Source organism: Rattus rattus, chromosome 17 (genome assembly GCF_011064425.1).
Source record: "Rattus rattus isolate New Zealand chromosome 17, Rrattus_CSIRO_v1, whole genome shotgun sequence".
Taxonomy (NCBI): Eukaryota; Metazoa; Chordata; class Mammalia; order Rodentia; family Muridae; genus Rattus; species Rattus rattus.
The window spans coordinates 29,550,500-29,565,357 of record NC_046170.1 but is presented as its reverse complement, the minus strand read 5'-3'; the positions used below and the strand labels follow the sequence as shown (position 1 = coordinate 29,565,357).

Genomic DNA, 14,858 nt, shown 5'->3' with positions numbered 1-14,858 from the left:
GACTTCAATCATGAATTGGGGATTATATAAAAGAAAGAAGAAAGAAACAAGGCACCAAAATGATAGAAATAATGGGACTTATGGCCTCTGAATAAAATTATTTTTCTTGGGCCTGGCAGTGGTGGTGCACACCTTTAGTCCAAGCACTGGGAGGCAGAGGCAGGCAGATATCTGAGTTTGAGGACAGCATGGTATATAGAGCAAGTTCCAGGACAGCCAGGGTTAGGCAGAAAACCCTGTCTCAAGAAAGAAAGAAAAGAATTTTCTTGTAGAAAAAAATTACAACTGCCTTATAGCCAAATAAAATGGAAAATGAGCAAACTTTACATACAGGAGTGGAGGAGGGAGATGGAATGTAAAACACAATAATTTTTATTTATTTTGAGACAGGGTCTCACCATGTAATTCTGGCTAGCCTTGAACTCAGATAGATCCACCTGCCTCTGCCTCCCAAGTGGTAGGATTGAAGGCATGTCCTTCTGTGACTCAATCCATTTACTTCTTAGGAGATTAGAAAGAAGAGAAAATGGACAAAACAAAAGCAGCCACGCAATGAGAACGAAGGAGGGTTATAAGCTTAGTGAACGCAGCACAAGCAACAAGTGTCTTTCAGGGACTACAAGAACAAGTCACTCAGGATGCCAGAGGTACAGGTACTGCTTGGTTCCTTTTGCTCACCTCATGTGGTCATACTTCTTAAAAAGTGCATTGTATTCTACTGCCCTCTGCTGGAGCTCTACGTCGATGCTGCTTCCATAGATGGAAACCACTTTCTTAATTCGGCTGTAGGACAGAGAATATGATAAATGAAATCATTCAAAAACACAAAATTTATAATCAAGCAGTGAAAATGTTAAAAAAAACAAGAGTTTCTTGGTTAAAGTTCTGAATTATCTGTTTGCTTAATTCAAATTGTGTTTCAAGAATAAATATAATTCCCTTATCACCTTTCATTTATCAATATTCTAATTGCAATGAGAAATTTCTAACTATTTATTCCACATCCTTATACGTACTAGAGGTTTGGGAACACAGCTTGGTGGTACAATGCTTGCATAGCATGTGTGAGGACTGAAGTTCAATCTCCCCACTGAAGAAAAAAAAACCTTGCAAACAAAAGGACCCATCACTTTGCCACAAAAGAAATATATATTATCCAATTCTCTTCCATTGTAACTTTAAAAATAAGGTTTTAGCATCAGAATGCTCACTACAATCCCTCCAATTAGCAATTTAAACACTAAAATAATTACACTTCTCATAAAGCCTTACTTTGAAAATAAAACAGAAAGTCCAGGAAAACTAACTTTGTCTGGAAAACTGACTCAAGTCAATTTCTGCTCAAAATAGCACCAAGTAAAACTCAAAAGATTTACACACACACACACACACACACACACACACACACACACACACACCCCTGGATTTTATTCACCAATATCTTAGAATATAATAAACCAAGGCAGACACAGTGCTTCATGACTTTAATCTCAATTAAAGCAGGCAGATCTCTGAGTTCTAGGCCAGCCCAGTCTACAGAGAAAGTTCTAGGACTGCCAGGGCTACATGGAGAAACCATTTCTCAAAAAACAACAAACAAACAACAACAACAACCAATAAAATGCAGATTTAGAAACTGTACTATAAAACTGCAGGTTTAGCTACAAAATAATGCACAGTAGGGAGAGACAATGAAAGAACAAAATACCCACATGAAGGAAGGATAATGATGTGTGGTACTAAGTAAATTAAAACTCATTTTACTATTGCCTCTAGTTTCCTCCATTCCTTTTGTTCTAAGATTTATTTTTATTTTATGTGTGTGAGTACCTTGTCTGAACACATGTCTATTCACCATGTATGTGCAGTGCTGGAGGAAGCTAAAGAGAATGTTGGATGGCTGGAACTGGAGTTACAGATGGCTGTTAACAACCATGTGGGTCTGGCAACTGAACTTGGTCTTCAAAAGCAGCAAGGGCTCCTAACTGCTGAGCCGTCTCTCCAGCCCCATTTTTGTCTATTCTTGAACTTTTCTAAGGTTTTAAATTCTCAGACAGAGTCCCACATAAGCTCGCTTAGGCTGAAATTAGTCACACAGTCACGATCATAAATGCCTGATCCAGACCCTGGTTTCTGCAGTGCTTGAGCTGAGCCCCAGGTCTTCTGTGTGTTAGGCAAACACATATTCTACCAAATGAGCTACAGAGCAAGAAGCCAGGGAGATGTCTCAGAGGGTAAAGTGATTCTCATACAAGCATTAGGTGTGGCCTATAATCCTAGCACTACAGAGGTGATCACTCAGACACAGATTATTGCAGCTTTGTGGCCAACTTGTCCAATAAGAGTTTCCAGGTAAGTAAGAAACCCTATCTCAGACCTTAAGGTGGACAGTGAGAGTGAAGACACTCGAATCACCCTTGGGGAGTTACAGATCAACTCTTTCAACTCTCCTTCCCCTCAGTACTCACTTTACAGTACAGGTGAATCGAGTAGACAGCTTCATAATGGCAGTGAGAGCATAACCTCTTGTCACAGAGGTAGACATATTAGAGATCAGGACACTTTCTAAAATATCCAGCACTTCATCTTCTGTCACCTGGGAGGAAGAAGATGCAACATGTAGCCAATGGAGACAGGAAAGTTAGGAATCAGTGAGCTGGAGGATGCTGCCCCTCATGCAGCCCGTGCTAAGTTACTCCATTGGTTAGACCAGGATTTTAAGTAACCATTGCCAACTAAGAACAGGTTGTGGCAGAAGGAGAAGCATACAGGACATAAAGAGTTCAAGGCTGTTGCCAAAACCCTCTCAAAAGCCAACTCCTCGATGGGCAAATGGAAGTGAACACATGCCCTTAACTGCCCAGAGTGGGAGAAACCAGAACTACATTTGCAATGGAGAAAGTGGGGCATCAGTAGGCATGCTTTTGTGCTGGGTAGCAAGGACTGAACCCAGCACTAATCCAGAACTCTATAACCCTACTATATGCCCCAGACTCACTAAAATGGATTTAAATACACACAATCCAAGATAGTGCATATTCTAAGTGCCATATGTCTAAACACAGCCCTGATACTACTTCTGTAAAAAGCTTCCAAGGAATCAATTCCAACTCCCCCATTAAATACCACTCCATTATCACAAACACATTCTCATTACCTCCTTAGCTAAGAATAGCACGAGATACCTGAATAGGCTCTTCCTCTTCACACTGGCCAGACACAAGGAGATCACCATATTCACCTATACACCATGCGGCCACCTGTACCAAGGGTTGCTGCCAAAAGAAAGTCAAGGCCTTTAGTCTTCCCAAGAATTCTTTGTTGTGCATGTCTCTGTATGTGCATACGTTTATATATGTATAAGTAGGTATACAGGTATGTGAGTGTGTTTGTATATACTGGTTTAAGTGTGTGTGCATGGACATGCCTGAAAATAAAGGCCAGAAAACAGCCTCTGTTGCTCCTCAGATGCTGTCTGCCTTTCTTTCTAATGTGCATATGCATGTGAACTCATGTGTGGGTATGTGTGCATATGTGTGAGTAGAGGGTGTGTGTGCATATGTGTGAGTAGAGGGTGTGTGTGCATATGTGTGAGTAGAGGGTGTGTGTGCATATGTGTGAGTAGAGGGTGTGTGCATATGTGTGAGTAGAGGGTGTGTGTGCATATGTGTGAGTAGAGGGTGTGTGTGCATATGTGTGAGTAGAGAGGGTATGTGTGCATATGTGTGAGTAGAGGTGTGTGTGCATATGTGTGAGTAGGGTGTGTGTGCATATGTGTGTGTAGAGGGTGTGTGTGCATATGTGTGAGTAGAGGGTATGTGTGCATATGTGTGAGAGGGGTATGTGTGCATATGTGTGAGTAGGGGTGTGTGTGCATATGTGTGTGAGAGGGGTGTGTGCATATGTGTGAGTAGAGGGTATGTGTGCATATGTGTGAGTAGAGGCCTGAGGTTGACATCTTCACTCCATTTCCACATTATTCATTGAGGTGAGGTCTCTCTCAGAGCTCACAAATATGGTTACCAGGTTTGTTTTAGCCTGCCTGGCGGTCTTGGGACCATGTGAGTGTGAAAATCACAGATGAACAGGAAAACCCAAGCACTTCTGTGCTCTTCTGTTAGTGCTCCTGACCCCATCGATACCACTGTTGCCTTTCATGTTTGTTCTAATGAACCCGACTATGGTTTTCAAGATTTCAGTTTGTACAGACAGGGCCTTAACCACTGCAATGTCTGCAGTCTCAGCCACAGTCTTTGTTCAATTGGTTTAGAGACAGGAACTCTAACTGGCCTGTCTTCACCAAGCAGGCTAGGCTGCCTAGTCAGAAAGCCCCAGGAATTCACTGTCTTCTCCTCACCAACACTAGGACTGCACAAGCCTAAGCCACCACACATGCCTTTAAGGGGGGAGGGGGGGCCTGGTGGGGAACAGAGGTGAGGAGTGGCGAGTGACACACCCCTTATAATCCCAGCACCCAGAGGGCAGAAACAGGCAGGTCTTTATGAACTTATGAACTTGAACACAGACTGGTCTACACAGTGATTTCCAAGCTAGCCAGGGATATGCAGTGAGATATTGTCTCAAAATCTTAATAAAAGATAAAAATAATAAAGGACCAAAGATACAAGGTATAAAACTCAGGGCCCCATGCTTTCAGAGTCCAGAAGCTTTAATGACTGAGCTACTGTCCAGGCCCCCAAAAATATTTAATGTAAATTACATATCATTAATTGTAAAATTCAAAACAGATTACATGTCTCAGTGTTAGTGATATAAGAAGAAAATCAGAGTACTCTTCCCAAGAAGTAACAGAAAATGAAGTACTCACTTGAGAATAATCACCGAGGATTGCCTTGTACAGGCGCTGGACGGTGTAAGCGTGCATCTCCACACTGTTGGTTATTAACTGAATCAAGTTGGGAACTGCATCATCACGAACATAACTTCCTGCCTAAAAGGAAACAGGAACAGTTACTAAAGACCACAGAAGCAGTGTGGGCAACTGCAGGGGAACAGGTTTGCCAACTGTTTTCAGAAAAGACTACACAGAAACAAAGAAACAGAAAGCAAAGGTAGGTGCTTCTACCACCAGGTCCACAACAGCCCCAGCCTCAAAATCTGGCTAAAATATTTTACACTTTTTAATTCTAACAAATTCATTCTCTTTCTCTCTCTTTCTCTCTCTCTCTCTCTCTCTCTCTCTCTCTCTCTCTCTCTCTCTCTCTCACACACACACACACACACACACACACACACACACACACACAGCCAGTCAAACTCAAAACACAAAGTTTCGGGTTGGGGATTTAGCTCAGCAGTAGAGCACTTGCCTAGCAAGCGCAAGGCCCTGAGTTGGTCCCCAGCTCGAAAAAAAGAAAAAGAAGGAAAAAAAAAAAAAAAAAAAAAAAAAAAAACAAAGTTTGAATTCCCAGGGATGACATTTTTTTCCTACTTAGGTAAGACCCTGAGATTTCAAAGATTTAAAGCGTACTCTTTGTGACCTTAACTAGCACAGCTCCCCAACACTATTAAAACCCCATGGGCAAGCCTCTGCATTCACTCTGGGAGAGCAATGACAGGCACCTGTGCACAGTGTCAAAGGACAAATACTTTTGTTCTGTTTTGGTTTTTTGTTTTGTTTTCAGCATTAGGGGCAAATATAGGGTTCTCACAAAAGCCAGGCAAACACTACTACTACACCATAGCATATGAATTCCAAAACTAAATAAGCTTATTTAAAGTATCACACTGACAGTTAAAAACTAGTACTGATATTATACAATCAATAAACAAACAATGGGGTGGAGATATTTTGCATTTAATTTATGCACTCACTGATCCACTGATTTTGGCATGGGATTGAAAACAGTCTTGTGAATACTACACAAGCACTCTATCATTGAACCTTCTCTTCAATTGCCTTCCCTTCCCCTTTTGCTTGCTTCTGCTTGCATGTCTATCTACATGTGTGCCCGATATCCATGAGGTCAACACAGGGCATTGGATCCCCAATACTGGAGTTACAGGTGGTTGTAAGCCAATGGGTGCTGGAAACCAACGATGGATCCTCTATACGAGCAAAAAGTGCTCTTCATCACTGAGTGGTCTCGGCAGCACCAACCCCACCTCCACCCTCTTTTTACGTGTGTGTGTGTGTGTGTGCTCGTGTGTGTGCACACGTATTGAAGCCAGAGGTTAACATCAGGTGTCTTCCTCAGTCACTCTCCACCTTTTCTTTTTTTTTTTTTTTTTTTCTTCCTTTTGTAGAGACAGGATCTATTGCTGATCCGGGAGCTTCTAATTCAGCTGAGCTGGCTTGCCAGCAAGCTCCAAGAATCTGTCTTTGTTTCCACAACACTGGAAATATAGGAGTGCTCCACTACACCCAACCTTTTCTTTACATGGGCTGGGAATCAAACACAGGCCCACAATTTGTTCAGCGAGTGCTTCACTAAATGAGCTCTCTGCAGCCCTGACTTTCATTTTGAGACAGTCTCACTACCCAGGCAGGACCTGAACTTTCAGTCTCCTGCATAGCTAGTATTACACGCTTAAAGCTGCAGGGAACCCCACTCCTGATTATTAAACCTGATATTTTTAATATTCTCCCAATATCTACAGCCATGACAAAACAAATTCACTTAAGCTATGGGGAAGGTAAGTCCCAGGCAGTTAGAATATTGTAACTAGCCACATGTGACACAGAATGGGGTCCCAGTTAGCATCACTCCACTGCAGAACACAGCAGCAGAGCTGACCTACAAGACACAATCCAGGCCTAAGCCTGTGCATTCTGGAAGGGCTGGGGTAACACAAGCAACCAGAAGGCTCACTCAACACAAAGAAAATGGTCAAAAACAAAGTGGGAAGCTAAAAAGATCCACAGTATGTTGTGTTTACGTACTCCCTGGTACAGCACTTTCAAAGAGAAAGCATCACCACAATTTGAGAAACTAACTACTGTATCCAACAAAAACAACTTTACAAACTCACACTGAACCAAAAAAGCCACATTTTTGGCCATGAAAAAAAAAAAAGCTGAATGCATTTTCAAGAACAAAAATCACTTAGATAGGCTGGACAGAGAGCAACAGCACAGTGAGGGCTCTGAGGTTAGACCAGAAATTGATAGCATGATGGGGTCTCTGAAGAGAATCAAGAGCCAGGAATATGGTCCCGTTCTTAAGCCTTTTGTTGGGGAAGGTTCACAGCAAGAGCCTATCTCTAGGCAGGAGACAGGGAAGGAGCAAGGAGCAGGGCATGTGGGCACCAATACCTTAACATTAATAACCGCCTGTCAGTATCTGTAAGGGGCAAGGACCTGTAAGAGGTAAGGCAGCAGCTAGATTCTAATGTTTTATTTTCACAGGGCTAAGGAAGAAAAAAAAATCACATGGTCATCATAAGAATGGGTATTCTAATTTATCATGACTTTTGTTAGAATATACTTAATCCCCATTATTAATCACATTTATCAATTTTCAGTCTTTGTCTTAGTGTCTACAGCTGTGAACAGACCACAGCAACTCTTATAAGGACAGCATTTAATTGGGGCTGGCTTGTAGGTTCAGAGGTTTAATCCATTATCATCCAGGCAGGCATGGTACAGGCAGAGCTGAGAGTTCTACATTTTCATCTAAAGGCAGAATACTTGCTCCTAGGCAGCTGCGACAAAGGTATTAAAGCCCACACCCACAGTGACACACCTATTCCAACAAGGCTACACCTCCAAATGGCACCACTCCCTGGGCCAGGCATATACAAACCACCACAGTCTTCTAGGAAATTAACTTAATTTGCTAATAGCAAAATAATAACTATCTTATTCCAGAAAATTCCCTACCAAATTCTGTTGGTGTTCTGTCAAATGGCAGGGTCTTATACTATAGTCTAAGCCTGCCTTAAACTTACTCTACAGCCCAAGCTAGCTTTGAAATCATGGAGGTCCTTTTCCTTAAGACCCCAAGTGCAAGACTATAGTCCTAAGTCACCATGTCCAGCAACAAATGCATCTAAATCATCATACTTTACTAAACTAATTCTCATTTATGCACTAACAATTGCTTCCAGTTTGCCTCTATTATAAAACAAGATTGAAACTTTTTTGTTTTGTTTTGTTTTGTTTTTCCAGACAAGGTTTCTCTGTGTAGCCTTGGCTGTCCTGGAATTCACTGTGTAGACCAGGAAAGCCTTGAACTCAGAGATCCACGCTTCTACCTGGGATTTAAGATGTGCACCACCACCCAGCAAGACAAACATTTTTACATTCATATTTTTCTGCACTTGTCTTTTGTATTTTCCTGGGCTAACACCTAAAAAACTATCAATGCAGCAAAAGGTACACAACAGAACACTTTAATTGCAGGCTTCCATACTGCACTCTGAAGATATCACCATTTTATTACACTATCAAGTAAAAGTGTGGCCTGCTTCTCTATTGTTTTAAATATTAATTACACATTTCTATGTATTTTATGTGTATGGGCTTATACGCTGTGGCATGGAGGTCAGAGGACAATTTTTTTTTTTTTTTTTTTTTGGTTCTTTTTTTTTTCGAGCTGGGGACCGAACCCAGGGCCTTGCGCTTCCTAGGCAAGCGCTCTACCACTAAGCTAAATCCCCAACCCCCAGAGGACAATTTTTGATAGTCTGTCCTCTTCTTCCAACATGAGCACTGGACTTAGGTCACCAGGACCGATGGTAGTCACTTCTACCTGTTCATTTTCTTTAACCAATACGAGAAATTGGGTTTAGAAAGTATAATAGAAACCTTCTGGGTTGGCCATGACTCTCCTGCTGGCCAACCCAGTGAGATGTTATCTCAAAAACAGAAAGTGTGGCCGAGCGATGGCTCAGCTATTATGGCTAAGGCTTCCAAGCTAAAGGAGAAAGCGTGAGGACAGGCACAACCCTATGATCACAGCACTCAGGAGCTAAAGGATGGGAGAATTCAGCCCTGGCTGCACAGCCAGTTCTCTTCCAGCCGGAGCTGTATAAAGACTGTCTCAAAGGAGAAAATACCGCAGACTAATAATGAAACTTTGTCTTTACTTTTCCTATTATTTCCTTAATAGTAAGTGTGTTTTTCATTTGTTAGACACTTCTTTCTTATTGTGAACTATATATTCAAATACCAATCACTAGTCACTGGATTTTTCCCATTTTATTTACATATTAAAGATATCAATATATGCTGTTGTGTTACGATGTTTTCCCTACTTAGTTCCTAGATTTGCTGGTTTATGAGTTTCTAATTTTAAATGTAGTCATTATGTGAGAATATTTTCCTTTATGGTATCCATTTCTAGTAACGACATGTCAGACAGTACATCTTTCTTACTGATGGCATAGTAAGAAAGAAAAAAAGAAACCTCAAATCCAAGAAGAATGCCGAAGAAAAGACAACATCTAAAACAGGAACTATAAAATAAACATAATTATTCAAACCTTGCAGCAACTGAGTAGAGGACAGAACTCCAAGTTCAAGTACTTGCCTAGTATGTACAAAGCCCTGGGTTTGATTCCCAGCACTGCAGGGAAAGACTAATATGCAGCACCTTCCTATCTTATTCAAAATAAAATGTAAACACTTATGGAGCTCCGTATAAGGGCACCTGTTTAGGACTCTGAACTCATGCTCCCCCACTGGCTCTCTCCAGTTCCTGGTTTCAGTGTCTTTCCATTGCTTTCCAAGCAGCCCGAGCTTGCTACCCCAGGATTTTTCACTTACCATTCCCTTGGATTAGGACATGCCTGAGATACCTGCCTGGCCTTTTCCTCCTTTACTAAGCCCATTTCTCAAATTTTACCTTCTCTAACGACAGGAAGTATAAACACCTGGCTTAGGTGCCTTATGCACCAGCATCTATCCCTACCTGACAGTACGTACATGCTAGGTTAACCTAATCAACACAGTGAAATCCATATTTTGTTAATTTGAAAAAAAACTGCAGTCACTTGAAAAGAGGGACCCTCAACTGAAGAACTGTCTCTAACGGATTAGCCTGTAGGGCTTTTTCTTTATTAATGACTGATTTGGGGGGTAGGGATGGTGGTGGTGCTCAGCTCATTGGGAGTGGTGTCCCCCTGTGCAGGTGGTCCTAGGTTTTATAAGAAAGTAAGCTGAGCAAGCCATGGAGAAACAAGCCGTAAGCAGCATTTTCTGTTTCAATTTCTGCCTCTAGGTTCCTGCCTCAGCTTCTGTGATGAACTGTAGCTTTCTAAGCTCCAAACTCTTTCCTCCCAAGTTGTCAGTGTTTCATCAAAGCAAGACCAGGACAGTTACACAATTTCCAATCTCCTCCATGAGAATAGGGGTTTCATCTGCCTCGTTTCTAAGTGCATTCAGTATATAGTCTGGTTTAAAAAGCTACATACCGTTGTCAAGACACGCATAATTGTATCTATATGCCACCGTTTGGAAGGTGCGTACCTGAGAAAATAAGGTGAAAAACACTGAAATTAATAAACTGCACTATACCCAGTGACTTTCAAAAGCTCTATTCTACAATCTTTTCTAGGTCATCTAGTAAAATGATTCTATTTGGATATATTACACCATGAAACTTAGCAAAACTTTCAACAAACGATCAAATATAATCAAACTCACATTTCCCATGTTCTTACAACAGGAGTAATTGAGCTGAAAGCATGGGACTTTGTCGGTTTCTCAGACGACAAATCATATTATCAGGAAAAAAGAAGGCAAATAAGGAGAGCTAGGGAGATAGCTCAGTAGCTGTTCCACGAACCTGAGAACCAGAGTTGGCTCCCAGAGTCACATAATGCAGTGTGGGGCTGTGGCAAAGGGACACCCAGAGCAAGGCGGATGAGAGGCTTAGCCAAATTATGGAGCCCTGGGTTTCACTGAGAGACCAGCAGTGTTAAGGTGGAGGAGCAACTGAAAACATCAACCTTGGACCTCTACATGCATGTGCGTGAGCACATGACAGCAGTACCACAACTGAGAAGCACTTTGTAAGTCGGGTTTTACACACAGCTTTAATTCAGATCCTTTTCTGCCTCTTCATAATAGGTGTGAGGTTGAAAATGGATACAGAAGGAAAGTTCTCAAAAGTGGAGTTCTGTTTGCTCTTAACATTTGTCAGTATCAGCTACAACTGCTTCTAATTCAGAGCTAGAATAAACGCTACGTGCCTTAAACACGTCTACAGCCTCTCTTGGCACCATGTTTTAAAAATGCTTTTAGGAAGTTCCAAGCACCTTCTACCAATGAGAATAAAAATTAAATCTTACTTTTCTGCAGCAAGGAAGATTCCAGATGCACAATCGGCTTTAAATTCTGGCTCACAAGAATCCAGAAAATAAAGTAATTCCTTCATCATGCCTCGGATATTATTCCCATTCACCAGGGCAAAACTCAACTCCATTGCACGTCTTGTAGAGAGGGAAGAAAAACATATTTATGGTGGGAATATAGCAAATACTCAGGTATTTTCTGTGTATACCAAAAGCAGTGGCACAAACATCTGCACAGTCTTGTGACTTCACGCTTTACACGCCAGACAAGCATGGAAATCTGTTCACGTGACAGCTCCGGCCAGCAGGGTGAGTGCTAACCCCACACTCTTCCCCAGAAATCCTTAAGAACCTGGGTGTGGCAGCACATGCCTACATGACCACTTGTGTGTACATGTTCTTGGGAGGCAGAGACAGAACATCAGGAAGTCAATGGCATCCTCAGCTACACAGCTAGAAAAAGGTCAGCCTAAGCTACATGAGACCCTTCCCCATAAATAAATAAAAACTAGATGAATGAAAAACACCACCAATAAAAACTTAGAAAAAGTCTAATAACTATAGTTCTTTAGTCTATTCTATAAAACTGAAATTTCTAAGACTTAGGATTCTCAAAAAGAGGCAAAAAACTATTATCCAATGATAATGCTTCTGCATTGGTTCTTTAAAAATATATTTGTTTATGATATTCTGCTTGCACTCTATTCTGCCCAAATGTAACTTCGCTCACATCAAATTACCTAGTTATGAAGAGTGCTTGCTTGTCAAGTTCAGGGCCCTGGGTTCCACACTCTGCAGTGCAGAGACTGAATAAGTGGGCTACATTTATACTCCCAGCACTAAGAAGGTAGAGGCAGAAGGATAAGAAATTCATGACCATTTTCGGTCACATAGTGTCTTTAATACCAGTCTGGACTACTCAGACCCTGTCTCAAAAAAAAAGGGGGGGGGTGATTAAAAGTAATAAAAATAAATCTTAAAATACACTTGTTATGGGACTGGAGAGCTGGCTCAGCCATTAAGAACTCAGGTCCTCAGGCAGCTCATTACCACCTCTAACTGCACCTCCAGGAAAACCCAAAGTACTTCTGAGGGCACCTCACATGCACATGTCTATATAAATGCACCTACTTAAAGGTAACAAAAATTGCTATGTGTGGTGGGCAGAAGCAATCTGGTCACCATAAGTTTAAGGCCAACCTGGTCTACATAATGACTTCCATATCACCCATGACTACACAGAAAGATCTATGTCCCCAAAACACAAACAGGACACCAGACATGCTAATGTGGAAGAAAGTACACAAGGCCTCAACATAAGCAAAGGACTAAGGAATGCTGAGAACAGGGAAAATAGTCTTCCCCAGAATAAGGCACACACATACACACCTAGCAATAATTAAAGAGAAAGAGGCTACAAACTTGAATAAGCGCATACATACACACATACATACACATACATACATACACACACACACACAACTAACATTATACAGACTGAACAGATTGTATGTCTATATTTAGGAACGTGGGGGGGGGTATGTGTGTATAAGGAGGCCCATAAGAGCAAGGGGGTACATGGGAGGGGATAGAGAAAGGAAATGATGTAATTATAATATCAAAAATTATTTTGAAAAAGGTATAAAAAATTACAGTAAAAACAAACAGGAAACTGACCATTTGGAAACAAAGGGAAAATATAAGATCAAAAAAAGTTCCTTTAGATGCCTATTAAGTTTGGTAGTAAAGGCAAAGCTAAAAATATTTAATATACAAAACTGTATAATTTTTTTCATATTTGGTAAATTTTTAAAATATTTTTCATAACCAGAATGATGTTGCATACTTATAATTCTAGCACTTAGTTGCTGGGGACAGGAGAATCAAGAGTTCAAAGTCAACCTCAGCTACACAGAAAGAAAATTCTGAGACCATCTGGTGCGGGAGAAAATACTAAGCATCCTCTGCTTAGTATTTCAAAACTAACAAGTACAGGATTCGCAATAACAATACACAAGAACAATTCAACCCTCAAAGAGAATCACTCCCACAGAGGTTAAGATAGTTTTAATATGTAAATTCGGTTAAGTCTTGTGTAAAGTCTGAAAGCCTGTGGCCCTCTACCTGCATTAACATGCCTCCTATGGAGGCACCAGTGTAATGAAAAGAGAGGGAATGTTAGGTGTAGAGTCATAAGAGAAACATAACTCTGGCTTGAGTCTTGGCTCTTAGTGCTGCATCTTCTGTCCAATACCCTAACCCAACAGAAGTAAGAGTGGGGTTTGACTTCTATTTCTAGAATTGCCCCTTTCAAGGGTTAAAGTTTAAGGGTTAAAGCTGCCAGATCCCTTGGTGACTATACTTATTATAATGAGTCTATTAATCAGACACAGAACATACTTGCTTCTTAATGACTTACTGTGATAACCAACTAAGAAGGTGCCATTAAAACCCTTTCCAAAGCTCTATTGAAAGCTGGTATTAATATCAACTAACTGGACCACCCAGAGGTCCCAGGGACTAAACCATCAACCAGAGTATACATGGAGGGAGCCAGGCCTCCAGATACATGTGTAGCAGACCTTATCTGACATCAGTGGGAGGGGAGGGAGGCCTGATGTCCCGGGGTGGGGGGATGCTAGAGGGTGAGGTAAGAGTGGGTCAATGGGTAGAGGAGCATCCTCATAGAGGGAGGAAGGGGGGATGAGATAGGAGGGATAGTGGGAGGGTAATTGGGAAAGAGGATATCATTTGAAATATGAAAGAATAATTTTTTTTAATTAAAAAAAAAAACAAAAACTGGGGGCTGAAGAGATGTCTCAGTGGTTAAGAGCACTGACTGCTCTTCCAGAGGTCCTGAGTTCAAATCCCAGCAACCACATGGTGGCTCACAACCATCTATAATGAGATCTGATGCCCTCTTCTGGTGTGTCTGAAGACAGCTACAGTGTGCTTATATATAATAAATAAACAAACAAACAAACCTTTAAAAAAAAACTGGTATTACTAAACCAGGCATGTAATGCACACCTTTAATCCTAGCAGTTGGGAGGCAGAGGCAAAAAGAGTTCCAGGACAGTCAGGGCTGTTATATAGAGAAACCGTGTCTCAAAAAACAAAAACCAAAAAAGCTGATATTACTAAGACTAGGTCTTATGTATATTGTTCAAGCACTTAAGCATTTGTCTGTGTACATAAATGTTCGTTGACTAAATAACTTCGAAGATCACTTTAAATGTCCTTTGTTTTGAATTTGAACACAGCACAAGCTCATTAAAGTGAACTATAACATCCACACTTCTGTGGGAAGAACTGCCAGGTTCCACTGACCGGAGAGATTTATGTCTTTTCAGAGTGTCAACTGCTTGTGTCATTTCTCCATGGACTAGTCTAAGCACACTTGCCTCTGGAACCTGGGGTGCTGTGAACAAGTGCGCTGTCAGCAATGCGAGTTTCAGCACAGTGGTAAACACTTAGCCGATGGATCACTCCTTGCTTCATCCTCCAGCACACACAGCACAGCACCCCAAAGTGAACACTGGCCCAGTGCACTTGCGCTCATCATTTCACCTGAGAACAGAGAGCCTTCTCCGTATTTC

At 41.3% G+C, this 14,858-nt stretch overlaps 1 protein-coding gene and 1 non-coding gene across 3 annotated transcripts in view; both read right to left on the bottom strand.

The window, feature by feature from the left end:
• The window catches only part of Ap1g1 (adaptor related protein complex 1 subunit gamma 1), an 86,365-nt gene that overhangs the window by 10,010 nt on the left and 61,497 nt on the right, over positions 1–14,858 (bottom strand). For both annotated transcript variants that reach the window (XM_032888076.1, XM_032888077.1), the window contains 6 exons: positions 11,257–11,397; positions 10,378–10,432; positions 4,829–4,951; positions 3,186–3,275; positions 2,469–2,596; positions 679–783 (listed from right to left, as the gene is read on the bottom strand). In XM_032888076.1, the coding sequence (XP_032743967.1) occupies positions 679–783; positions 2,469–2,596; positions 3,186–3,275; positions 4,829–4,951; positions 10,378–10,432; positions 11,257–11,397 (642 nt within the window). The remainder of the gene's footprint in view (positions 1–678; positions 784–2,468; positions 2,597–3,185; positions 3,276–4,828; positions 4,952–10,377; positions 10,433–11,256; positions 11,398–14,858) is intronic.
• On the bottom strand, positions 14,690–14,773 carry LOC116886748. Its single transcript, XR_004386151.1, has one exon. It is a non-coding gene; the product is annotated as a small nucleolar RNA SNORD71 (small nucleolar RNA).